Genomic DNA, 23,437 nt, shown 5'->3' on the forward strand with positions numbered 1-23,437 from the left:
AAAAAAAAAAAAAAAACTCATTTTATTGTGTTAAGCTGTAAACTTCTTCATACTTCAAGTGAAAGTTTGCCTATCTCCCTCAACTCTTCGGCCAAGCCCAGATAACAAACATATATCCCCGGCTGGGGCAATGTTAAATGGTTTAACCATAAGGCCAAGGAGAAAAAAAGACAATACCAATCTCGCCAAAAAGAAAGTAAGCCATTTGCCCCGTTGTCGCGATGGATCAGAGTTGCACGTGTAGCGGGGGTCCTCTGGCCCAAACGGTGGGAACCTAACGGGAGCTAAGCCTGTTTAGGCTGATTTCTAAACGACAAGCCCCAACCCGAGACGCAACTGTTACAGGAACGAACCCCTTCCTTACCCATGCCTCCTAGCTGACCTCCGTGGTTCCTGCCCAGTCACAGGACGTCGTAATGTTGATTGATCTTGGCTTTCCCATTTTTTCTTGTTGTCATTGTCTTTTTCTTATTTTTTTATTTTTATTTTTTCGTCCGTTTTCAGACCGCCCTGGCTGTGGGGTTCCCTCCCTCGCACTCAAATTTCGGCCTGCCTTGACGCCGGGAGGGCTGCCTGGGCCAACCCAGCCCGGATGGACGGCGACCCTAGTCTCGAACTGGGGGAGGCAAGCTGTTTCGCCAACCGTAATTGTCCACGCCCCCTCCCCTTGGCTGCCATATCCCGGCTCCGGCTTGGGAGACCCGTACCAGAGCTTGCCGGGGTTTTAAGGTAGAGTCTTGGAGGCTCGATGCTGTTTGTTTTAAGGGTTGGCCATCCCCAGCCTGATCTTTCAGTAATTACCTAGACCTCTTCTCCCTCATCCCCTTATCGTTGTACACGTGTGGCCCGGACGCTCATTCGGTTTGTTCCTTCTCGCCGTCTTTCATTCACTTTTGATTCTTCACGAGCAGGCACTCGCCATCCTAAAGCATAAAGGTTTATTTTACTCCATCACTCCAACAGTCGGATCTTCCCCGCCGCTTTTGGTCCTTGAGAAAACAAGACAAAAAAAAAAAAAGACAAACAAAGAGACTGGTACTCGGGGATCTTTAATCTGAATTTGATCCTTTACTGTCGACCTAATAAATCTACAGCCCACCCCTCACTCACAATATGAAGTTCTCATCAGCACTTGCATTGGGCGCTGCCCCCCTGGCTCTTGCGAAGGCCGCCCACAATGTCTACCCGGTCAAGCGCAGCAGCGACGGCATCATGGCGAACTCGGTTCAGATCAGCTCCAACCCCAACGCTCTCGAGCAGCTCCTCGGCCTCGGAATGTCTGGTGTTGGTTTGACAAAGGAGAAGGGCACTGCTCTCAAGACTGATATCATCGTCATCTGGCTCAACCAGGGTGGCGGCGCCCCCACGACGCAGATCAACCGCCAGGAGACCGTGACCGTTACCAAGACCGTCACAGATGGTACTCCTGGCCCCACTCCCCCGGCTGGCGGCGGCGCTGGAACGGGCACCACCCATAACGTTACCGTTGGTGGGCCCAAGGGTCTTATTTTTGAGCCGAATGAGATCAAGGCCAAGGTCGGTGATATGGTTGTCTTCAAGTTCTTGAGCCAGAACCATACCGTTACGCAGTCCGCCTTCGACACTCCTTGCGACCCTCTCGCTGGCGGCATGGACTCTGGTTTCCAGGCCAACCCCAACAACACTATCAACCCTCCCCCATTGGTTGCCATGCAGGTTATGGTTGAGACCCCGCTGTGGTTCTACTGCCGCGCTGCCCAGGGTGCCCACTGTGGTAAGGGCATGGTCTTCTCCATCAATCCCACCGCCGAGAAGACGCACTCGCAATTCGCCTCGAAGGCCATCGCTTCCAAGGGACTCGGTGGCGGTGGTGCCATCACGGGCAACCCTACTACTGGTGGTGGTGCCGCTCCTCCTGCAGCCAACCCCGCTGCGCCGGCCACCTCCAGCTCGCTCGCCCCCCTGCCGGCTGCTGGTGGTGCTGCCGCCACACCCGCCACCGGAAACACCTCCGGAAAGCCCACCACTGGACAAGGCAAGCTCCAGCCCGATGGCTCTTGCCAGTGTGTTGTTACTTGCGCCGCTGGCTCGTTCCCCGCCATGGGTGTCCAGGGTCTCAACAACTTTGGCGGTATGGCTGGTAAGTCATGACAGACAAGTCTCTGATTTCGAAGTTGGGCAGGATCGTAAGCTAATTCGACTGGCCGCAATAGGTTCGATACCCGCCAACATGGTTGGTATGTAAAGCAAGCAACAACATGTGAACGATTTCGAGGATTTTATATACCACATTCTTCTCATGCCACTTGTTGTTTCGGGTTCTCGGGCATTTAGCAGGGGCTTTATATAACTTTTTGTAGATTTCTTTTTTTTTTTTTTTGTTCATTTCTCAATACCTTTTATTTTCTTATCGAACCCGGGATGGATCACTCGCCTTGACAATGGCTAGAGCATGAACTGTTTTGGGGGGACCTTTTGGAGTAAAATCCCTTTTTTTTATGTTTCAAATATGACTGGTTCGTATCTTTGGATGGATGGTATCATTAATAAACGAACAGAATGAGTCACTTTGTTTGTGGGCGTATCCTAAAGAGCAAGAGAAGCACGCCTGTTCCGGGCTGTGATGAGGACTTGTCGCTTTCTCACAATTATCAAGTTTTAATGCAGCTTGGATTCGGGCTCGCCGTCGGTCGCCATCTGCCATCTGATCTGATCAGACCTCACCTCGCTCATCTGCTAACCGCGGGTCTGACGGGATTTCGGCGCGTCATGATTGGATGCTCGAGTAGTTAGTTGATCGTGTGCAACAAGTATGGGGAAAGCATGCATGGCTGCTTGCCCAACTAGATAGCAGTAAACGCCTAATTGTTCTCATTGTGCTGTCACGTGCATCGTTCATCCGCCATGCAGAAATTTGGAGGTAGTGCGGGAATGTGGTAGGTGTTGTTGCTAGGGCGTTGCTTGGTCATGGCCCCACCCACAACCCGTCAACAAACAAGGCGTGCTCCAAACGTCACCACAAACCAGCCACTACTACCTTGGGCGTTGATTTGTTCTTGACGCGTCTGTCCAGTAAGGCTTGGACTAATTAGACCTTAGACTAGGTAATTATTGTACATTTATTTTGAAGACTTTGAAGTTCTGTCGACTGCTACCATCTCTTGCCTATAGCTTGTCGACTTCATCTCATGGAAAAGGCGGCAATTCCTTTTTTTTTTTTTTTTTCCACTTTCAAGATACTAACGGGACACAGAAAAACAAGATAAACTTTCCAGCATCATGGAGCCGCAATCACCACCCAAACGCGTCACCAGATCACGCGCTGCTAGGTCTACAGACTCTGCACCCACCAAGGTCGTGACCACCGCGGCAAGGGCAAAGACGACGCGTGTGACAGCAACGACTTCTGTTGCCACCACTAGGACCACAGCAGCCAAGCGGAAACTCAGATCCGAAGATATGGAGAACGAAGAAGCCGGCAACGACGATGATGAGCTGGGTGCTGTATATCCCGCTCCAGCACGGGCTACCAGGGCCACTCGTGGCCGGCCGCAAAAGACGGCTGAGCCAGAGCCCTCCAAGAAGACCAAAACGGAACCCACGTCGGCACCGAAACCCGAACCTGTAGCTGTCCCGAGGAGGGGCCGCCCGCCCAAGAAAATAGCTTCCGCGACGCCTTGTGCCAAAGAGGAGACTGCCTCGGTTGCCGCCAAGCCGGTGCGAGCAGCAAGAACCAAAAATACACAGCCTACACAGGAGGAGCCTGAAGAGGTATCTATCAAGCCTGCCACCCGGACACGCGCAGTGAGCGTGACATCCAAGGCGCCTGTAAAGAAGACGGTACAGTTCGAGGAGCCGGAGAAGGAAAATATCCTGCCTGCTGCAGCAACCAAGACCAGAACCACGAAAGCCGCCTCCTCCACCAAGACTGCTGCACCTGAACCCCCAGCCACAGGCCTTCGCGCTAGGCCTGTGCGAAAGGCAGCACTCCCTGCTGCTGCCCGCCCAACCCGAGGCGTGGCAAAAACTTCTGCTCAAGCGAAGAAGGAGAAGGCAGAGGAGGAGCAGGAGGGAGAGCCGGGGAAGACGTCCCAGGAAAGTGGACCGACGCCGTTGAGCCCTAAAAAGATTACACAATTGGCACAGCCGAAAGATCTCGATAGGGAAGCCGAGTCTGATGACGAGCTTGCGGGTGACAGGACTCCACACAGGCCTTTGATGAAGAATCCGGTCAGACCGCCAGCGAGCTTAAGGCTCGAGATGAAGGAAGCGGATGTGGCACTGGAAATCATCGAGGTTGATAGCAAGCTGCTGCCAGTCCCGGAGCCCAGCGTGTCTGCTGGTATTCTCAACAGCCCAGCTCGCCGTCCACAGGCTATGCCTCACAAAGATGTCATGAAGTCACCAGCGCGCCGAGGTGCTGGTGTGCCGGTTATCAACCTCCCTAAAGATGAGTCTGGGGGCCAAGATAACCAATTGCCGATGAGGGCCTCGCTTCTCAGCTCGCCTGCAAAGCGACTAAAGTCTCCGATTAAGGGAATGAATCCATCCAACCTGAACTCCTCCACGCTCAGCGACTGCAACCGCTCGCCGTTGAAGTCCTCGCTTCTCGCGTCCCCAGCCAAGCGTCCGCTGTCACCAATCAAAGGGATCCGCCCACCTCAACCAAGGTTCGAACAGACCTCTCAAGCTGAGCATGTTCAGGAAGATCACGATCGGGAGACAGAGATGGATTCTACGACGACTGTGTATCAAGCAAGAGAGCTGCCCCCATCACCTACTAGGGCCAGCAGGCAGCATTTCCCTGGTCGCCTCTCAACGGTGCTGCCACGACATGCTGATCCTGACCTGAAAAAGAATCCCATGCTGGGAGCTCCACGAACATGCAGCCATGAGGATGATGTCCTCCCCTCCACCGCGGATGAATTCGTCGAGGCGGGGGAGCCCATGGATGTGGATGTAGTTGAGCCGAGCATGGAGTTACATGCAACAGAGACCATTGGTATGGCCGAGAATTCTATCGCCAACGGTGCTTTTGGTCTGAGACAGAAGGATCTGGACCCCTTCGTGGGTGCGGAGTCAGACTCGGATGATGATCTGGACTGTCATGATGTTGCGACTTCATCAACACAAGACAGCGCAGTCAGGACCCCACGCCGTGCAAGGAATACTTTGAGAAGCCACAGAGAAAGGCAAAGTATGGATGGACTTCAGTCCACCACAGAGAGCGCTCAGCCCACTCTCATGGCAGGGCAATATGGCTTCACCCCCCTTGCTGAAAAGCTGAGTGATTGGAAGGCGAACAGCCCGCTCAAAGTTGGACTGGAACCCCAGCAGTCGCCCTTGGGCAACGGTTTGTTAGAAGAGAAAATCTTGACTACCGTGGCCGAAGCCCTGATTCAGGATTCGCCCGCGAAACCCGGATTTTTTGACGATGCCATCTCGGTTGCCCCCGAATCAATACCCGATGTCGACAAACACGTGAACAAGGCTAGCTCTTATCAAGCGGCCGAAGCGGAGGTGGACATTGATGAGCCTGAGCTCGAACCTGTCCGCTGCACTCAGGAAGACTTTGAACTTGCCGCCGAGGCAGATGTCATGTCACTCCTGGAGCCATCGCAACATGACGAAGCACTTCACAACGACTTGATCGAGGATAATGCATCAGAGGCCAGCCAGGAATACGGGGATGAGAACGATGCTCCGCCCATCGATCCTGCTCTGACCAACTCTCCTGGTGTTCCCCCAGTGACGCCAAAGCGTTTTGTCACACGTACTTTCCACACCGTATCCAAAATTCCACTCAAGCCAGCAGATGATTCCACGCCGAAGTCAGTAGGGTCGGCGACACAGAGGAAGCAGCGTAGGCACAGTCTTGCGAAGGTGCCTGCCGCCATCAGCCCAAGTAACCGCCCTACCAAGGGCCTCCAAAGGAACGCAACCGTCATCTCTTACTCGCCCACCAAAAAGGAGACCAATTCAATTGCGCACGAGAATGCTCCCCGTGAGTTGTCTGCTTACCCCGAAACGCCTGTAAAATCAACCGCCGGGTGGTCCACATCCGGCACACCAGCCCGCACACCGCGACAGACCGTCAATCCTGCACTTCTCAGAGGTGCGGTCGTCTTCGTAGACGTGCGCACCAGCGATGGCGCCGAGGCTAGCAGCATTTTTGTGGATCTCCTCACGCAGATGGGTGCAAGATGTGTCAAGTCGTGGGCTTGGGATCCTGAGAGCCAAGGCGACAACCAAACGACCGATGAAGAAGACGAGGATATGCCTTCAGGATCCAAGATTGGAATCACTCACGTGGTATACAAAGATGGTGGCAGGCGTACGCTTGAAAAGGTCAGGGAGACAAATGGAGTAGTACAGTGTGTCGGCGTATCTTGGGTTCTTGAGTGAGTATCACCATCACTGCGAAGTCTCTGATCAAAACAGAAAAAAAAAAAAAAAAAAAAAAAGAAACAAAACTCGAATTACTGACATTACCCGCAGCTGCGAGCGCGAAAACGAATGGCTTGACGAGGCGCCGTATTACATCGAAACTACCTTGGGCTCCCATAGCGGTGTTGGTCGTCGCAAGACTATGGAGCCGAGGGCCTTTGCCGAGACAGCTTCGTCATCTCTTGATGATAGCAGCGGCAGACGCAAGTCCCGTGACTGTAAGACGGCTCCGTCAACGCCTGCTAACGGCCGGCGCAGCAGTGGGCTGTGGATGCGTACTCCGGAGGATGAGGTTTCGGCAGCCGCTCGCCGCGCCAGCAGCATCTACGGGGACGGTGATGGTGACTTTGGGGACGAAGATGCGGACTGGGAGCTGGAAAGCATGCTCATGCCGGTGCCCAAGACTCCGGCGCCCGAGACGATTGCGCGCTATGCCGCAAACGTTACCCCGGATACGCCATCGGTCAACGATGAGACATTGTCGCTAAGCCGGGATGAATTAATGATGCGCACGTGCCCTCCGAAACCTGCGGGTGACATCATGTTGCTTGGTGAAGGTCTGCTAGCCAGGGAGAAGGACGAGGGTGTGCTGCAGCGTTTGATGGCTGCGCGAAGGAAGAGCTTACAATTTGCACCCAAAGTCGGCAGCCCACTGGCCAAGACTTGGCCATGATGCTGTCATTGAGGATTGGAGTTTTATTTCTTTGCTCTTTCTTGGATCTTTTGGGGGTTTCAAGGGACCGAAACTCTTGTTTTAAGGTTTGGATGGAGTTTAGGATTTGTTGTTTTATCTCTTCACTTCCCCCCATTTACCGTCTCTCAGGTAGCTAAGGGATTGCCTAGCTATCATGGGCTTTTTTGCCATACCTTTTCGTGTTCTGGCCTCCATACGTGGCTTGTCGCTCATTGTTGGTCTTGTACAACGAGGACTTGGGCTGTTTTGTACCTCATTTACAGGAGTTTGGAATATTCCGTGTTGGTTCAGGAGGGCGATCAGCAGGGCACTACCGGTGGTATCTAACGCTGTTCTTATCGTAACCTACAGGCGGTCTAACACAGTTCATTTCTGTGTCAGCCGACTGTCGATTTGACGTGAGTTTTACCAGTACTAAAGTACTAACACCATATTCCTACGTCTGTCCGTAGCAGGTATCCTGATTACAATTGACGAATCGTATGCTCCATGAGCCTTTTTGGAATGTTGGTAGCAATAGTATAAAGGTGTCCCCACGGTGCTCTCTATCACAGCGTCCTGGTAAGGATGGCGCCCAAAATAGTTTGTAATTACCATTCGTCATCGTTCCCTACGTCTTCGGAGCGTCAGATTCTGTGACCTATGTACCCTCGGCTGAGGAATCGTGGTGCGAGTCCTCATCGATCAGAGGATGATTGCCACAGGTCAGTCGTGCATTGGGCTAAATTGTCCGGTGGACAAGACCGCGTAGGATACTGGGCAGCTCTGTATGAGCCCTCCACAAACTTAATACCAAACTGTCAAAAATTCGTATTAGGTGTTTTTATTTTTGCGAACTATTATTATTTATTGTACGGCGATGTATGCCCGCATGGCAGTCACCGCGTTGCCGTCGTATTGTTTTAGCAGCTCCGTAGCCTTGGGCTTTGTGAGCTCGAGCTGATCGACCTGTGCAAGTTAATCAAAACAAGTAAAAATATGGAAAAAGTGGTCAACAAATATACTCCCAAGGAAATGTCATCTGTCACTTTCTGTGTGCATATTTTGGTTTTGCATGTCCGCCCACTCACAAGCAGCGCCACATCAGCAGCATCAACCTTGACGGCCTTTTTGACATCCTTCTTGACGTTTGCATCGGTCTTGAGCTGGCTCATAGCCTTGCTGACGGCCTCTTGGTCAACGTTCTTGTTCGCCGCGTCTTCATCCCGCGCGTCGAGGGCGGCCATGGCAGCGGCAGCCTTGCGGTCCTCGGCCGACTTGGCCGTCTGCTCGACCTCGTCCTCCACATCGCCCGTCGTGGCGCCCTCGACGATGGTAGGGGGTTGTCTGTCTTCGGCCATGGTCTGTATGTATAGATGTGTGTGGTTTAACTGTTGATAACCGTTGTTGAATTGGGGTTTGTTGCTTTGCGACACAATCCAAAAGGAAGTAAATGAATACGCGATCAGAGGTTGATGGATGGCGACAGAAGGTGTGAACTCAATTAGCTTGTAGGAAAGAAGTACATTAACAGGGTTAGGAGGCAGCAGCAGCAGTCGAACCCCACCAAAAAGATCAAATCACAAGTACGTAGCACATTTTGACAGCTTGGTGGACCCCCTCACCGCCCACCAACAACTCAAACAATCTTGGCATGAAGTGGGCTCATGATGAGAAAGAACAGTAAAGCTTATTGACAAGGACGAATAGCGGGGGTGGGGCTTCTAACCTGGAATAGTATTATATTTATTGCGTGTTGGACCTTTTTCTATGTAAAATTTTGGCTGTATTAATTGATTGTCTACTCTGGTATTGGTAGGGCTGTTGACTCNNNNCCCCCAAGTGCTTGGAACGAATTTGCGAGACTAAGACGAGAGCAGTGGGTGGGCAACGGTGCCGTACGTACTCGCAATTTTCGGCGATCAACAGCTTCTTCATTCCGGGTAAATTGGGACGGAGCAATCCAATGCGAAATATCTGAATTAGTCGCCGACATCTTGGTTGAAAACTTTGACCCATTTTAGTCATTACTAAACTTCACCAACCTACTGCCTTATCTTTACCTGTTTACTATATAGACCTAGAGGTACTTGCTAGTCAAAAACATCAACCTACCATAGGCATCTAACCTCTTTTAGGTACGTCTGTATCTAAAACTACAACGAGAGGCCCTCCCACTCGAGCTAACAAGTCACTTGACTGACTCATTAACGGCGGTAGCCCAGTCGAAAGCTTACTATCTTCACCCAACATGTCGGACACAACACAAGACTGGGCCCCAGACTCTTGGAGGTCAAAACCCATCAAACAATGTCCCGAATATCCAGACAAGGAGGCCCTGAAAAAGGCGACGACACAGCTGAAGCGGCTCCCGCCCATCGTGCACCCGCGCGAGATTGAGCGGCTCAAGGAGCTACTCTCAGATGTCGCCCACGGCAAGGCCTTTCTTCTGCAGGGCGGCGACTGCGCCGAACTGTTTGACTATTGCGAACAGAGCACCATAGAGTCCAAGATCAAGCTGCTCTTGCAGATGAGCCTGGTCCTGATTTGGGGCGGAAACAAGCGCGTCGTCCGCATAGGCCGCATGGCTGGACAGTACGCCAAGCCTAGGTCCAGTCCGACCGAGATTGTCGACGGCCGCGAGGTCCCCTCCTTCCGGGGTGATATCCTGAACGGCTTCCCGCTTGACCAGCGAGAGCTGGACCCCGGGAGGATGGTACAAGCGTACCACCACTCGTCCGCCACGCTCAACTACGTGCGGGCGTCAATCTCTTCGGGAATCGCAGACCTGCATCGCCCACTGGACTGGGGTCTCGGCCACGTGCGCGACGCAACCCTCAAGGCAAAGTACGAACAGGCCGTCGACTTCTTGACAGAGTCGCTGCGGTTTATGCAAACCATCGGCGCCGACAAGAGCCCGAATCTCGGCACGGTAGAGCTGTACACCAGTCATGAGGGACTACTGCTCGAGTACGAGGAGCCCCTGACGCGCCTGCTCGAGAACCCCTCTACCGCATCCAAGGACGAGGAGCAGACCGCGGGCAAGAAGTACTACGACACTTCGGCCCATTTCCTCTGGATTGGAGACCGCACTCGTCAGATTGACGGCGCCCACGTCGAGTTTTTCCGCGGCATCGCGAACCCCATCGGTGTCAAGGTCGGTCCCAGCACGCCCGCTTCCGACTTGCTCTCTCTGCTACGGAAACTCAACCCCGATCGCGAAGCGGGCAAGATAACCCTCATCACCCGCTACGGCGCCGATCGTGTTGCCGAGCTTCTGCCCGCGCACATCCGTGCCGTCGAGGACAGTGAGTACCGTGGGCTAGCCGTGTGGCAGTGCGACCCGATGCACGGCAACACGCGGTCCGTGGGCGATTTCAAGACCAGGGAGTTCAAAGACATTTTTGAGGAGCTGTCACAGACCCTCAGGATCCACAATGAGGAGGGCTCCTACCTTGGAGGTGTTCATCTCGAGCTCACAGGCGATGCCGTTACAGAGTGCCTGGGCGGTGCGGCAGAACTAGAGGCCTCGGATCTGCCGACAAACTATACAAGTTTCTGTGACCCTAGACTCAACGAGAAACAGGCCCTGGAGCTGGCATTCTTGGTGGCCGACCACTATCGCAAGGGGAGGACCCCACCAACTTGCTGAGCTCTGCATTACCAGACACGCTCAACATGTACTCGTATGCAGCTTGGAAGAGAGATTATTGCATATCTCGGGTGTGTTATATTTGGTAGTAACAAAATTTCGAGAGGCGCCGATAACCACGTTATGACGATTAAAAAAAAAGTATTGAACATGACACATAGCAGCTGATTACTCTGTGAATAGGCACTTTTAGACTTGTATTTTTCATCTTGGCGTTATCAGAGGGTACCATGTGCGGTAGGAAATGACTGCAACAAGGGGGGGGGGGGGGTGTTCCTGCTTGACGTTTATATTTCTTGCTCCTTGCAATCCCATGTTTATATGTTGTGTATTGGGATCAAGCAGATTTTTCACCCACGACCTTTTTGACAACTCATGGGACCAGGAGTGCATAGCATAACTCGAGCTAGGTGATACGTCGGCCAACTAGCTTGAACACACGCGTCAAATCCCGCGTGACATTCCTAATCATCAATCATAATCTTGTCGTACCGTCATAAGCTCCTCCTATCCCATGCCTCATAGCCTGGCAGCATCGTTCGTAACGCTTTGAGAGAGTCCAGCAGCATTACCAAGTCACCAAGCCCTGATAGTCTGTGCACCCTCGAGTGCGTCTCCTGCTTCGAGCGTCTGCCACGCCCGCACGGCACCCGGCTCAATACACAACATGTTGTTGAAGCCATCTTTGGGCTCAAAGTCACCTATTGAGTTGGCCTTCTCGATCCACGGGTTCCAAACCACAACGTCGTCGAGGTTGCCATCACGCACGACCTCGAATGTCTTCTGTCCACCCTCATGCACCGTGACTGGTGCCCGGGGTCCACCGATGGGCGTGTATATGCGGTCCGTCTCGCCCTTGATGGCCAGCGGAGCAGCATCTTGAGTCTTGGTGGATGCGTTGTCTACCTTGTCGACGTACGAGGCGTTCTCGAGACCTTCAATGGTGACGTTGTTGATGTCCTAGGGGAGAAGAAGCACATGCCGGTTAGTCAGAGAGACGACAAGCTCGTTCGGCGTGCCTTAGCTGATTTGAACAACTAACCTTGACTCGCAGATAGGTGTGAAGCAAAACCTGCACCTCAATTGGCTTGTCGCCCTCGTTGGTCACAATCAGGCTCGTGGTTAGTGCATCACGATCCAGCGTGACGCTGTAAAGCAATCCAAAAGGGTGTGGCCAGAGCGCCCGTGTCTTCTCGTCGAGGTTGGCACTCGATAAGCCGAAATCCAGCTTGACAGAGAGGTCAGCCATAGACCTGGATGCGCCGTCACCTTCGCCAGCCGACTCCGATGTCGACTTGCCCAGAAACTCCCAGGTCGAGGTTCGCGCAAATCCGTGCTGCGGGAGTGCGGAAGTCGCCGCGTGATCAGGAGCCGTACCGAACACCTGTAATGCACATGGCACTCGTAAGTATCAGAGTGTCGGTAGATCTGGTAGGGGAGAGGAAGAAGACAGAAAAGGGAGAAAAAAAAGAGAAACCTGTGACAAGAAAGGGAAAGATGGCATTGAACGTACAGGGAACACGAGCGGGATGCCACCTCTAACGGCCTTCGAGCCGTCCAGCTTCGCACCCTCGCTCAACCACAACTTCTCTTGGCCGTTCTTCTTCCAGCTGAGGACGGTAGCACCGTAGAGGAGGACCTCAACGCTCTCGCCTGTTGGCAACACTGCCTCGACGCGGGACTTGTCATGCGTGATGCTGACCTGCGCCTGGGGCGGCAGGCCTGGTGTGCTGGCCAGGGCCGAGGGCTTGTTGGGACGGTCGACCATGTTTAATTGTAGATTTGAGGGTGTGGGTAGTGTATAATATGCGGTTTTCTATGTCTTCATTGGGTGGTTGCAGATGTTAGGAAGAGCTTTGCTGGCGCTAGAACGAGGGATGCTACAAGCTAGGGCGGGGAGCTATGCTGCGTTGGCCCCTAATGTCTTTAGCCTAGGTACCCGATGTACCTGCCTAAGCAGGGTAGGTAACGTACATTGAGAAAGCAATTGAGGCAGGCCGGTAGGTATTACTTGCCTACCTCCCAGGTAGCCAGGCTTGCCTTGGTTCGAACGAGCTGCAATGCTTGGTGGGGATGGGACGAGACAACATACATGCAGGCCGGGCGATCCTTGCAAGATCGAACGGGATCCTATTGCGTTTGGCTTGGTTCCCCAATTGGTCTACGTGCCTAGGTAAGTCACAATTACTGCGCGGTATGGTGATCGATGATAATCTCTATCAATCCCAAGAAAGAGCTTACAAGAAAACTGGCGAGAAGTAAGGTTTTCGAGCTGGCACGACGGGCTCCCAGCTGGTTGACGTGATGGCGGGGTATTCCTTATGTATCAGTTGCCCCTCTATGCTAAATTAGTACGGAGTAGAGCAGCCAACCGTCCTTGACCCCGCTTGACTAACAAACAACATTGAGCCTTCTGGAGCAACCCACCCACTTGAAACACGTTGGCTGAACCATGAAGCGACTAGTATGAACTAAGGAAGGGAACTGATTAGGCAACGATTCAGGTGTTCTTTTCAAAGAGATTCATTCACTTGTTCAGCTCCCGAAGAGCTAGTAATGACTGAGGCTCGAAAAACTCGGGACATGTAGGTATGAAGGAGGTTAAATATACAGATGCACTTTGATACTCATCGACAGTGCCGCCCGTCCTCAACTATCTGCTCTTGGAACCAAGGCATGTGACGATAAAAATTTGTGATCATTCAATATGTAATGTCCATAATCCCGCTTGAAAATACCCCGGGATTGCTCCCTCGTTAGTAAAGACGACGTCCGTCTCACCAAGTCAGTACTGTTCCGTGGTGTTTATACAACAAACATCAAGCTCTGCCCCTTTTCTCTGCAGCATATAGCTCACGTTTGAAATCCATACAAATGTCCTCAAGCTCTGACACCTCGCTTCTGGACAATTCCGCCCCCCGAAGGGCTCCCAAGCCTCCCTTCAGCATCGCCAAAATAGTTGCGAATGGCGACTTGGCCGACTTATTGGACTTACTCTGCTCTTCTGAGACTTCTGCAAGGGCAACGCCCGCAGCTGAGACCTGGTTGGAGATCTCTATCACCATGGCCCCGTGAGCCTCCTCGTGCGTGATGATTCTTTCCGCCTTTCGGCTCTCCGCCTCCTCTAGCGCAATCTGCGATTGAATCTGCGACTCGGTGTCTGCTACTACACCGCCGTCGGGAATGACATCCAGCCCCTCTTCAACTTCCTGCTGCGAACATTCGGCAGCGGCGACTGTCTGATATGCGTGTTTTCCTCGTGCCGTCGCACCTCTAGTCCTCGCTTGTGATGTTGCCCCTAAAGAAAAAGGTCCTTAGGATCTTGCCCACAAAGTTGAAGGAGAAGTACGACGTACCTGGGACTGCCAGCTGACCCGTCGCCTGACTGTCGGGGATCTCGTGTTGGCTCTCCGAGGCTTGTCGGTGCTTGGGTTTCTTGGGACTTATGTTGGCACTATCCTCGGCCACGGATGATGATTGCCTCTTTCGCTTCTGTTTGCTAGGAGACAGATCAGGCGTGTCTTCCAAATTAGGCTCCAAAATTTCAGAAGGTTCAGTCGATTGTGACGCTGAGCCTTCTTTTGATTTGGGAGGTCGTCCGCGTCCCCGTCTCAAGTGCTTCCGACCCACGGTAATGCATTCCAACTGAGCAGTACTTGAGTTGCTGTGTTGCTGAATTTCGTCGTGAGCATCCTGAACAGCAGCGCAGCTTGACTGCACAGTAGTGTTCTTTTCAGGCGAAGGTGTAGGCTCAACAAAGTTCGTGACTGGTCGATCCTGGCTGTCTAGTTCAACCACAAGCCTGAGCATGCTTTGTTCAAAGGATGTGTCATCCGTCGGCGTGGGATCTGTCGGGGACAAAACCGCTTTTGGACTGATTAAAGCATCGACAGATACATCATCGTCCAATTTGGGGGACCCCTGGGCAGATTTGTTGAACCGGCGGCTCCGGCGTGGAGTAGCTGGTAGCGATAGTCGCGTAGACTGTCTTGTATGTCTATTGGCAGACCGCTGTTGTCTCGAGGGTGTGGATTTGTTGACAGAGTCTCGTTTCTCATCCACTGGTTCTAAGACCTCCTCACTCCGTCCGAGATCGTACTCAGTCTCGTCGATAATCATTTCACTGTCGACGTCGTAGTGCACCAGCATAGCAGCCGGCCCTTCTGATATGTCAGGCTCAGGTTCAGGAGTGCCAGACGGCGGAGATGACGACAGTTGCCAATCGTCTACAAGACCGCTATTGCTACCCCTAACATTGAGTTCAGGGATCAGTGGGTATCTCCTGGGCTCCGGTGGCGATGATGGCGGATCGGTGTTGTCAATGTCGATTATGTGCAGAAGCTGGCCACGCCGAGGGGTGGGCGTGGAACTGACATAGTCATCGAATATTCCAGTCTTCTCAGGCGTAGACGCCCGAGGCAAGTCCCGGTTGGCCGGGGATGACGGTTGCGGCACCGGCTGCAGGGAAGGACCTGATACAGAGTTGTTGATATTTTGCACCTCATCATCCACAATCTCGGGCAACATAGCAGCTGCGGCCTTCTGTCTCGCCCGAACCTCCTTCTGCCGCTCAGTGAGGACTTGGGAATCAAAAGTCACTGCAGAAGGCGACGAATCGATAGGGGCGAAATCGACCTGCGAGTCATCGTGACGCAGCCTGGGGCTTGCTTTTGCTTTCCGTCGCTTATTCACTGACGACTTCCTGATCCCGCTCGAAGCGGACGGTGTTTTTCTAGGACTTTGTCTTCTGCTCACGGAAGTCTTAACCGGGGTTAAACCCTTCTTTACGAGTGATATTGACTTTGTTGAGTCCGTATTCAACATGTTCATGTCCTCTTGGGTGTCAATCATGTCTAGCCCCTGTGCATGTGCAGCAGATGCTGTGCTTTGGGACAAGTCGATTCCGGGAAGGTTAATATCTATGAAATGATGTCGAGAGACCAGGACGGCCTTCAATTTATCGGGGTATGATATGTTCTCGGCGTTCTCAACCATCTTGTTCCATAGAGTCGATACTGAATTGACAATATGTCTGTGTTTGCTCTCGAAGGCAGCGCACAAAAGATCCTCTAAAGCGGCAAGAGGCAATTTTTCATGGGTGTCGATAGTGCTTATAAGAACTAAGACACGATCCCAAAGAGATTTTGCCTGTTGTGTGGTTGGTAGTCAGTGAGGTGTCAAGATACGAGCGGCTGGCTTAACTACAAGCAAAGGCACTCACTACTTCGACAGCCGGTATCGACAGACGGCTGTTGAGTCGAGTATTCTCATCCCGAATCCAGGGAACAAGACCTAGCTGTAATGTACTTAGGGTTTGAAGTTCAAGCTGTCGTGTGCATCTGCCGAGAAACTTTTCGACTTCATTTAAACAGGTAACTGTAGCATTTTCTGCATCCTCTGAGTCTTCCTTTAGGCTGTAAAGACGAACCAGTACCGAATTCGCAAGGCTGTAGAGGTTTTCAAAAGGAGCATACAATACGGATCTGGAGCCTGTAGCTGAAGTGCCCCAAAGATTGCGGCGAGCGACATCTAGAGCTTGTCGATCCCGCGGCTGTGTGGCCGAAGAGATTAGATCGATGAAACCTCCAACGCTACGCAACGGTAGCGACCCATCTTCTGGAAGCTCGTCCAAAAGAATCTTTGCTAAAGGTTCGATGAGAATAATTGCAACTCCAGCATCCCCGGCTGCTTGCCGTACCTGCTTGTGTAAGGAGTCGTACAAAGATTGCCATCTCGGCCAAGGAAGGTTTTGAGTACGCCTCAGACCTCGCTCCAGAATCTTGACAACTTCTCGATACTCCTGTCCAAGCAGTACATCGTTGCCCAAGCTGCTAGGGGTACTGTGGATGCTTGCTGATTCCATCCCCGCAGCAATCAGCTCAGCAACAAAAGACCAAGGCGCTGCTGGGCATAGAGCGTCTGCGGGAATAAGCTGGATCAACTCCTGAGCTGCGCTCTTGCGAGCTTGCGCGTCTCTCGCGTTGAGCAAAGGAGTGAAGACTGTTCGAAAAAAGTCAACGAGATCATCGTTGTCTAGTACACCTGGCGGGAGGTGGACCAAGATCAAGAACATGTGATGAATAGTGGCTCGCGAGCTTTTTTGATGTTTGCCAAAGCGTTGTGACGGCGTTGAAGGGACAAAGGTTCTATCTTGGTCCATTGCCAATACCTTCTCCGTAAAGGGCAAGCGTCCAAGCTTGTCGGTCATCACCAGAATATATTCTCTGGTGCTGGCCAGGAATTGCACAGAGCCCCCGCTCTGACATTGCAGCATTGGCACACCATCGGCCCAAATTCTCCCAAGAAGCCCGATGGCATGACCCAAGAAGCCAGCAGTTTCGGCAGAGACCTTGATCTCCTTGGAGCCCGCTGTGGCCACGGCTCCAAGGAGGGCACGCCATAGAGCATGAGTCGCACTCCTAGTGTTTGACAGCTCTTGGTAAGACTTTCTCAGTATCGGCTCTAGAACAGTAAACACTCTCCCAGAGTTACGTCGAAGCCACTTGGGGTCGATGGCGAGCAACTCTGTAGGACTGATAGGGGAACGGTCAAAGATGCGCTCCGGGTTCCACACTCTCTGGATAGAGCAGTCGAAAAGCCCAGTCAAAATAACGATGACATGCGCGGATGTGTCTCTGCCATTCATCTTCTTTTCCATAAGTCTTCGCATGACTGGTGTAAGGGCTTGATCCCAATAACGCTCCAGGTCGCCTTGCTTGACCGGCGCAGAAGGGGGCTTGAAGATCAAAAATAGCAATGCGTATATGCCGTTGATGATGGCTTCGGCTAGCTCATCGAATTCCTTCCCGACGCCAGCCGCACGTTTCTGAGCGGCGTTGTATGGCGAGCAGAGCAGGCTTAGGTGCTTCTTACCAACAGAGGGATTGCCATTCAAAAAAGCATATGCAAGCCGGGGAAAGGCACGATTGGCCTCAATTTGAACATGAATCAGTTTGTGGTTGAAACAGGCCATTATGAGTCTCATCCATTTGGTGAACAAGTCCCATTCACCGATGTTGGGTAGCAGCAGAGTCACAACACTCCAGGTGACGGGAACAAAACGGCATGTCTCTTGGTTCAACAACATCTCCTGAAGCTTGCCCTCAAACCACTCGACAAACGAGCTTGAATCCTGGGTGGGAAATGGTTGCTGAAGGAATGCAAGCACCTTCCGAACAAAATGCTTCTCCGTGCAGAGCATAAAGGTTATGTCTTCGACATAACGTATGATCTCAGGGAGGACCTCCTTCTTGGTCGTGACCATGGCCATGAAAAAGTCGAGCAACCATTCCGAATGTTGAACCATCGAAGCCTTGTATCTTTTGACTAAATTCCTGTATGCCGACATACGGCCAATGAACGCATTCTTGTTATCCATGATACTGTCTGGAATGGAGTGCAAGGCTGTGACAACTTTTCCGACACGATCCGAGGTCATGACCTTGAGCGAGAAGCTTTGCGCTGAGAGGATCAGGAGGACATTCTTGGCCATTTCTTTCGAAAGTGACGCATCTGTAAGGATTTTGATGCAATGGTCGATTACAAAGACGGCGGACTCATTTTCGATGGTAGAGGCAATGGCAGGAAAGTGAAGAAAAGTGGTAAGCAGGCGGTAGGCATGGTTGACCAGAGAAACGTCCCCGTTATTTGTCGAGATATCACGCTGGATGAACTGCATAAACAGTGGCATTTTGTCTTGCAAAGCGATGCGATCGGGGAGGTTGTTGGAGATCTTGAGCGCCCGGACGATCATGGTATAGGCATCGACCTTGGCGTCACGGTCGTTGCCGGCTAGTTCGGCGAGAGATGATTCCAGCATACTAGGCAGATTGATGCCGCCAGGGCTGCAGCCGTTTGCTGGATCAAGCGGATTCGGCGCAGGTGAGGATGTGACTTTTAGTATGGACTTGACGGGGGCCGAAAGATGCGGTATGGACGCGGGGGTTCGTTGGCGGCGGACATTCTCGTTGCCCTGGTATTCAAGCGGCTCTCTGTATTCAGTCTGCGCCGAAAACTCGACCTTCTTCCGGCGAGAACTCCCTAGTGCCGAAGGAGTATTTGCGTTTGGTGGTGTATGGAGGTTTCGGAGTGCAACGACGGTCTCGGGTGCCAATCTCAGCTGGGCATCGCATTCGGACCCTTTTCTTTGAGGGGGTGTCGGGGGTCTCGCTGGAAGATGATCCAGGCGGCTGTCGTCCACCACCTCAACGGCCAGCATGATCGCCGATGGCAGCAAGTAGCCCCTCGAACTACCGAGACAAAAGAGCCCCAAGCTACAATGTGCCCAGCCTGATCATCTGAGCCAATGCTGTTGAAGATTCGGCGGAAGGTGGACAGAGCCTGAAATGACCGAGCCTCTGTGGAAAGGAAAGGTAAGGCGACCAACCCAAGGCAAGGTACCTTAGGCGTGGTGGTTTTGTTGTGTACTTTTTTTCCTTAGCAGCTTGGTTTCGCAGTCGCTCGCCTGTTAGGAGACTCGAGTGGGCCCAACCAATACTGACAACAGCGCGTGGAGTAACAAACAAAATTAATGTGTGTCGCCGTTGTAAATGAGCGGGAGGCCATGCAGCATATTTCGTCGTACAGTGGTTGCACAGGCCCGTCGCGTCAGGATCGTGAAAATCAATTTAACTCGAGCGGAAAGACGGGTCCGAGGACCGCGCCCAGAGCGCACGCGTTCATTGGGCGTGGGCTCCGTGGGGTCATGGAAAAGCGGAAAAGCACAGGCCCTGGAGAATTGCTAGGACCCCGCCAACTCCGGCTGCCAAGCATGACCACCAGCTAACAAGGAGTTGCCTTCCCTAGAACCTAGGGTCTTCTATACCAGCAAGACACAGAATCCACAAGTCTCTTACTTTGAGAAGTGGTGTGAGCAATCCGAGAATTGTACATGCTGTTCCATTAGCACTTGAGACTGTTAGTTCTTGCTTTCAATCAGACGGCAATAGTAGTATGTACCTCTTCATTGTCACGGAGCTGTCTTGAGCAGTCTCGTTTCTGATTTCCGCAGGGGAAAGCGCAGTGCCTGAGAGATTGCCATCTATGGTCTCAAGAACTGACTGACGTGCCACCGATGCAGACAGCCAATCTAGGCATTACTTTCAAGTAGTTGATCGTCACAAAAAGGAGAAGTAGAGGGAAATATAAAAGACATCTAGGCTTATTCAAGGTCTACGGCAGTGTCGATTATTCAAGATGATGGGTAGCGAAACACTTAGGGGTACGGGTGAGTGTTGTCATATGGTTATCTCTTAATCGGCCGAGGCCATTCTCGCTGACTCGAACCAGCAAAGCTATCTGCCGTAAAAGGCTTGCTAGACTGCCTCACTCTTGACTTGAAGGAACACAACCTCTCCTCACAAGGTAAATTCGGATGTTCAGCAGTATAGGATACAAGGGCTGACTGTCAACATACTAGAGCGTGACGTGGCGCTCGAGCAGTTGAAAGTTTATGGGAGAGATCCCCGCGATGCAGACCCCATCTTTACAAAAGAAGGAATATCAACGCTGGCTGCGCACTCCTTCGATGGCTCGTCAGATACAATATCCAGAAATGCGCTACGCTGCCTGGCCAATGCAATGCTTCTTCAACCCAGCTCCCGCCAAGAGTTCGTTGATCTTGGATATCATATTAAGGCATGCGCCAAGCTTGCAAGTGATAGTTGGGACGACGAGTTCCTGATTTCGCGGGTTCTGATGCTGGCAGCAAACGCTAGAACGATTGATCATGAGGTATTGATTACAAAGCATGGCCTTGCAGATCTTATTGCCGCAAGGTTAGAGAGACATGTCGACTTCTTGTCAGACGAGTGCTCAAGCTCGAACACCATTGAGGGTATGGCGCTCAGCGAAACTCTCAAGATGATGTTCGCTTTCCTACGGTTTTGTCCGAAACATAGTGCGAGATTCACAGGCGCCGCAGGCCATATTTTAACACTAATATGTCAGCGGCCGCTACCTGCTGAATCCGTCCTCGACCCCCCTTTTGGTCCTTTGATCAATGCGCTATGCAGCCTCGACCTCAAGGATAAAAGTCTTGCGAGTAGTTTGTTCCCAAAGAGGGATCCAACTCATGTTATAAGCAGGCTGATCAACATCCTCGACAGGGCTCTGGGTGAGTTCAAAGGCAGTGACATGGACGACGCGACAATCACCTTGCTTGCGGGGTCGTTGTGCGTTATTTTTGAGGTTGCACCCGAGCCGGTTCGCATATTCATGCAGGCCAGACTCCTACCTACCGATGAAGACAGGAAGGAAGTTCTTGGCCGGACGGAGAGTCTGCCATCAAAGCTCCTGAAGATGATGACTAACGCCATGGCTCCGAGCTCGCGAAAGGCCATATCGCATCTACTTTTTAATCTTTCAGACAAGGATGCTGCCAAGTTTGTGGAGAAAGTCGGATATGGATATGCCTCTGGCTTTCTTTTCGAAGAAAAAATCCCAGTGCCACAATCTGCGCTGGGCAGTGAAGGTGCATCGGGTTCGACAGCGCAAGGAAGAGCTGTCAATCCCATAACGGGGCAGTTCCTGGACGCGGAGAAGCTGTCGGATATGCCTGAAATGTCGCAGGAAGAGAAGGAGAGGGAGGCGGAGAGGTTGTTTGTCTTGTTTGAGAGGTACATACCCACCTACAAGCTGCCAAAGTGTGTACTAGACTACCTGCTAACTATGAGCCCAAAGACTCAAAAAGACTGGCATTATCGACGTGCAGAACCCGGTTGAGAAGGCATTCCAAGAAGGCCGCTTCGAAGAGCTTGAGGAGGACGAAGATGATGGCGAAGAGAACATCAAGAAAGCGGGGCCAAAGTAGTATCCGGTCAGTTTGATGCGGGAAGAGTGGGGCATTAAGGGGAGAAGAAACAGAAAGAGAAAAAAAAAATGCCGCGATGTAACAAATGTAAACAAGCTGCGAGGTGGCTCTGCGAATTGGAGGTATCTAGTTTTATACCAGGTGACCACGTGATCGCAATCCGCCTTTTTTTTCCACAGCATTGCAAGCTCCAGCCAGGCTCTTTGTCAAACAGCGATCAGTCCACGGCTTTCGATTTAAGCCGAGCAAGCCAAATTGTGAGGAAACCCACACGTGATACTACTATTACTGTGCTTGGTTAGAACCAAGCGCCCAGACACGTCATACCGCTTTATCGTCCCCTCCATTTCCCCCAGTCTTGGCGTCTTGCAACACGGCTTGGCGGAAAAGCTGGGATAAATACGGATCTGAATCAATCAGGACGCGTCGCGACCGAACCATAGACGCGACATCTCACCCCAGCTTCACCATTGGTTCATCCTTATTTCCTCAACCAACATTTGTTTGACTGCGCGCATTTGTTATCGGCTCGAGAGATTCTCTTAATTGTCGAGTGCCATTGCATATCACTGTTTCCTACTTGATTGAAGTAGGCATTTCGAGACTGTTTTCTTCCGGTCAGGCGCACGAAATAAGTTGAAGTTCAGGGCGCAGTCGACGCAACGATTAAAACATGCCACCTCCTCTGCCTGAGTACGTGTATTTTATACTACAATCACCCCTTTTGTGCTGAATTCCCTAGGCGCACTCCTTGTAACCGGTCCTCTTGGCTCTTAATTTAACTTGTTATTGTAGCCAAGAAGATAATGTCTTCGGTCATGATCAGGACATGCTCACTAGCGATGGCATCGTCGCCAATGGCGACGCTTACGATGAGCCGCGGGGTACCATGGGCCATCTAGGCGACGAAGCTGATGATGAAGTGGGCTACAACACGATGGAGCCCGAGCCTGCTGGCTACATCAACCCTCTGGCATCGCAGCCAGTTAGCCACCCAGTCTTCGATAACCAAGAGTCTATCGTGCCAACCACTGGTAAAAAACGTGGTCGTCCGTCTCTTTCCAAGTCATTGTCCCGGAATGGCACACCCGCGAAAACACCCACTAAACCTGGAAGGCCTTCCAAAACCCCGCGCACCGAGAAAACCTCGAAGGCCGTAGCAACAGCTGTTTCATCAGGTAATGCGAAAAAGCGCAATGCCGATGCTGCGACTGATGACGCGCCGCCCGCAAAGAGGGCGCGTGGCGGAAAGCTACTCAAAGCAGAGCGCACTCCTGAGCGCGTTCAGTCTCGAAGGGGCGCTGCTGAAGCGGCCAAGGCCACTTTCAGCACTGCGCTCAGGAAGGCTAAGATTGTGGTACGTGCTGGTGTGCGGCGTCTCTGTCATTGATATTCATGGCTAACCTCGCTGCTATACAGGAATCCTCGGACCCTGCTCCCAAAAAGCGAGGTCGCAAGTTCAAAGCCATTGGCTCTGCCGTGGTAACTTCACGCAAAGCGTACGAGGTCGAAGAGATCTTGGATTCAGGCGTTGACGCAGACACCAGTCAATTGATGTATCTTGTCAAGTGGAAAGGCTACTCATCAGCCGAAAATACCTGGGAGCCGAAGAAAAACCTCTCAGGCGCGTCTGAAGTTATCAAGAAATTTAACGCCACCAAGAAGAGCGAAGAGCCGGTTGCCAAGAACCCGCGGGGTCGCAAGCCCAGTGCGACAGCCAGGGCCACCAAAACCCCGGGCAGGAAACCCAGTGCTTCCAAGCCGGGTCGCAAACCCGCTCGCAGGCCTGTTACTGCAAAAGCCGCTTCGGCGACTACTGTTACGGTAGAGGTGGCAGCACCGAAGAGGCGCGGTCGCAAGCCTAAAGCGGCGCATG

The 23,437-nt window shown here is 52.3% G+C and overlaps 7 protein-coding genes across 7 annotated transcripts; 4 read left to right on the forward strand and 3 right to left on the reverse strand.

Annotated features, from left to right (window-relative positions):
• Window positions 1–1,113: 1,113 nt before the first annotated feature.
• PpBr36_10853 (uncharacterized protein) lies at window positions 1,114–2,224 on the forward strand (the record flags this gene model as incomplete). Its single annotated transcript, XM_029897961.1, has 2 exons — window positions 1,114–2,119; window positions 2,193–2,224. 2 exons carry the CDS (start codon window positions 1,114–1,116, stop codon window positions 2,222–2,224), a joined length of 1,038 nt encoding a protein of 345 aa, XP_029743722.1.
• A 1,019-nt stretch (window positions 2,225–3,243) lies between these two features.
• PpBr36_10854 (uncharacterized protein) lies at window positions 3,244–7,099 on the forward strand (the record flags this gene model as incomplete). Its single annotated transcript, XM_029897962.1, has 2 exons — window positions 3,244–6,380; window positions 6,478–7,099. The coding sequence occupies exons 1-2, from the start codon at window positions 3,259–3,261 to the stop codon at window positions 7,097–7,099; spliced, it is 3,744 nt and encodes a 1,247-aa protein (XP_029743853.1). The 5' UTR covers window positions 3,244–3,258.
• An 867-nt stretch (window positions 7,100–7,966) lies between these two features.
• PpBr36_10855 (uncharacterized protein) lies at window positions 7,967–8,460 on the reverse strand (the record flags this gene model as incomplete). Its single annotated transcript, XM_029897963.1, has 2 exons — window positions 7,967–8,068; window positions 8,191–8,460. 2 exons carry the CDS (start codon window positions 8,458–8,460, stop codon window positions 7,967–7,969), a joined length of 372 nt encoding a protein of 123 aa, XP_029743723.1.
• An 890-nt stretch (window positions 8,461–9,350) lies between these two features.
• Window positions 9,351–10,751, forward strand: PpBr36_10856 (uncharacterized protein; the record flags this gene model as incomplete). Its single annotated transcript, XM_029897964.1, has 1 exon — window positions 9,351–10,751. The coding sequence occupies one exon, from the start codon at window positions 9,351–9,353 to the stop codon at window positions 10,749–10,751; it is 1,401 nt and encodes a 466-aa protein (XP_029743833.1).
• Window positions 10,752–11,327: 576 nt separating this feature from the next.
• PpBr36_10857 (uncharacterized protein) lies at window positions 11,328–12,519 on the reverse strand (the record flags this gene model as incomplete). The annotated part of the gene is made up of 3 exons (XM_029897965.1): window positions 11,328–11,711; window positions 11,794–12,135; window positions 12,265–12,519. 3 exons carry the CDS (start codon window positions 12,517–12,519, stop codon window positions 11,328–11,330), a joined length of 981 nt encoding a protein of 326 aa, XP_029743724.1.
• Window positions 12,520–13,570: 1,051 nt separating this feature from the next.
• On the reverse strand, window positions 13,571–18,999 carry PpBr36_10858 (uncharacterized protein; the record flags this gene model as incomplete). The annotated part of the gene is made up of 3 exons (XM_029897966.1): window positions 15,973–18,999; window positions 14,108–15,899; window positions 13,571–14,049 (listed from the first exon to the last, which is right to left on the reverse strand). The coding sequence occupies exons 1-3, from the start codon at window positions 18,967–18,969 to the stop codon at window positions 13,571–13,573; spliced, it is 5,268 nt and encodes a 1,755-aa protein (XP_029743702.1). The 5' UTR covers window positions 18,970–18,999.
• A 947-nt stretch (window positions 19,000–19,946) lies between these two features.
• PpBr36_10859 (uncharacterized protein) lies at window positions 19,947–23,426 on the forward strand (the record flags this gene model as incomplete). Its single annotated transcript, XM_029897967.1, has 6 exons — window positions 19,947–19,977; window positions 20,040–20,114; window positions 20,170–21,367; window positions 21,432–21,560; window positions 22,357–22,918; window positions 23,304–23,426. The coding sequence occupies 6 exons, from the start codon at window positions 19,947–19,949 to the stop codon at window positions 23,424–23,426; spliced, it is 2,118 nt and encodes a 705-aa protein (XP_029743904.1).
• Between the last annotated feature and the right edge of the window lie 11 nt (window positions 23,427–23,437).

Source organism: Pyricularia pennisetigena, assembly GCF_004337985.1.
Source record: "Pyricularia pennisetigena strain Br36 chromosome 4 map unlocalized Pyricularia_pennisetigena_Br36_Scf_11, whole genome shotgun sequence".
Taxonomy (NCBI): domain Eukaryota; kingdom Fungi; phylum Ascomycota; class Sordariomycetes; order Magnaporthales; family Pyriculariaceae; genus Pyricularia; species Pyricularia pennisetigena.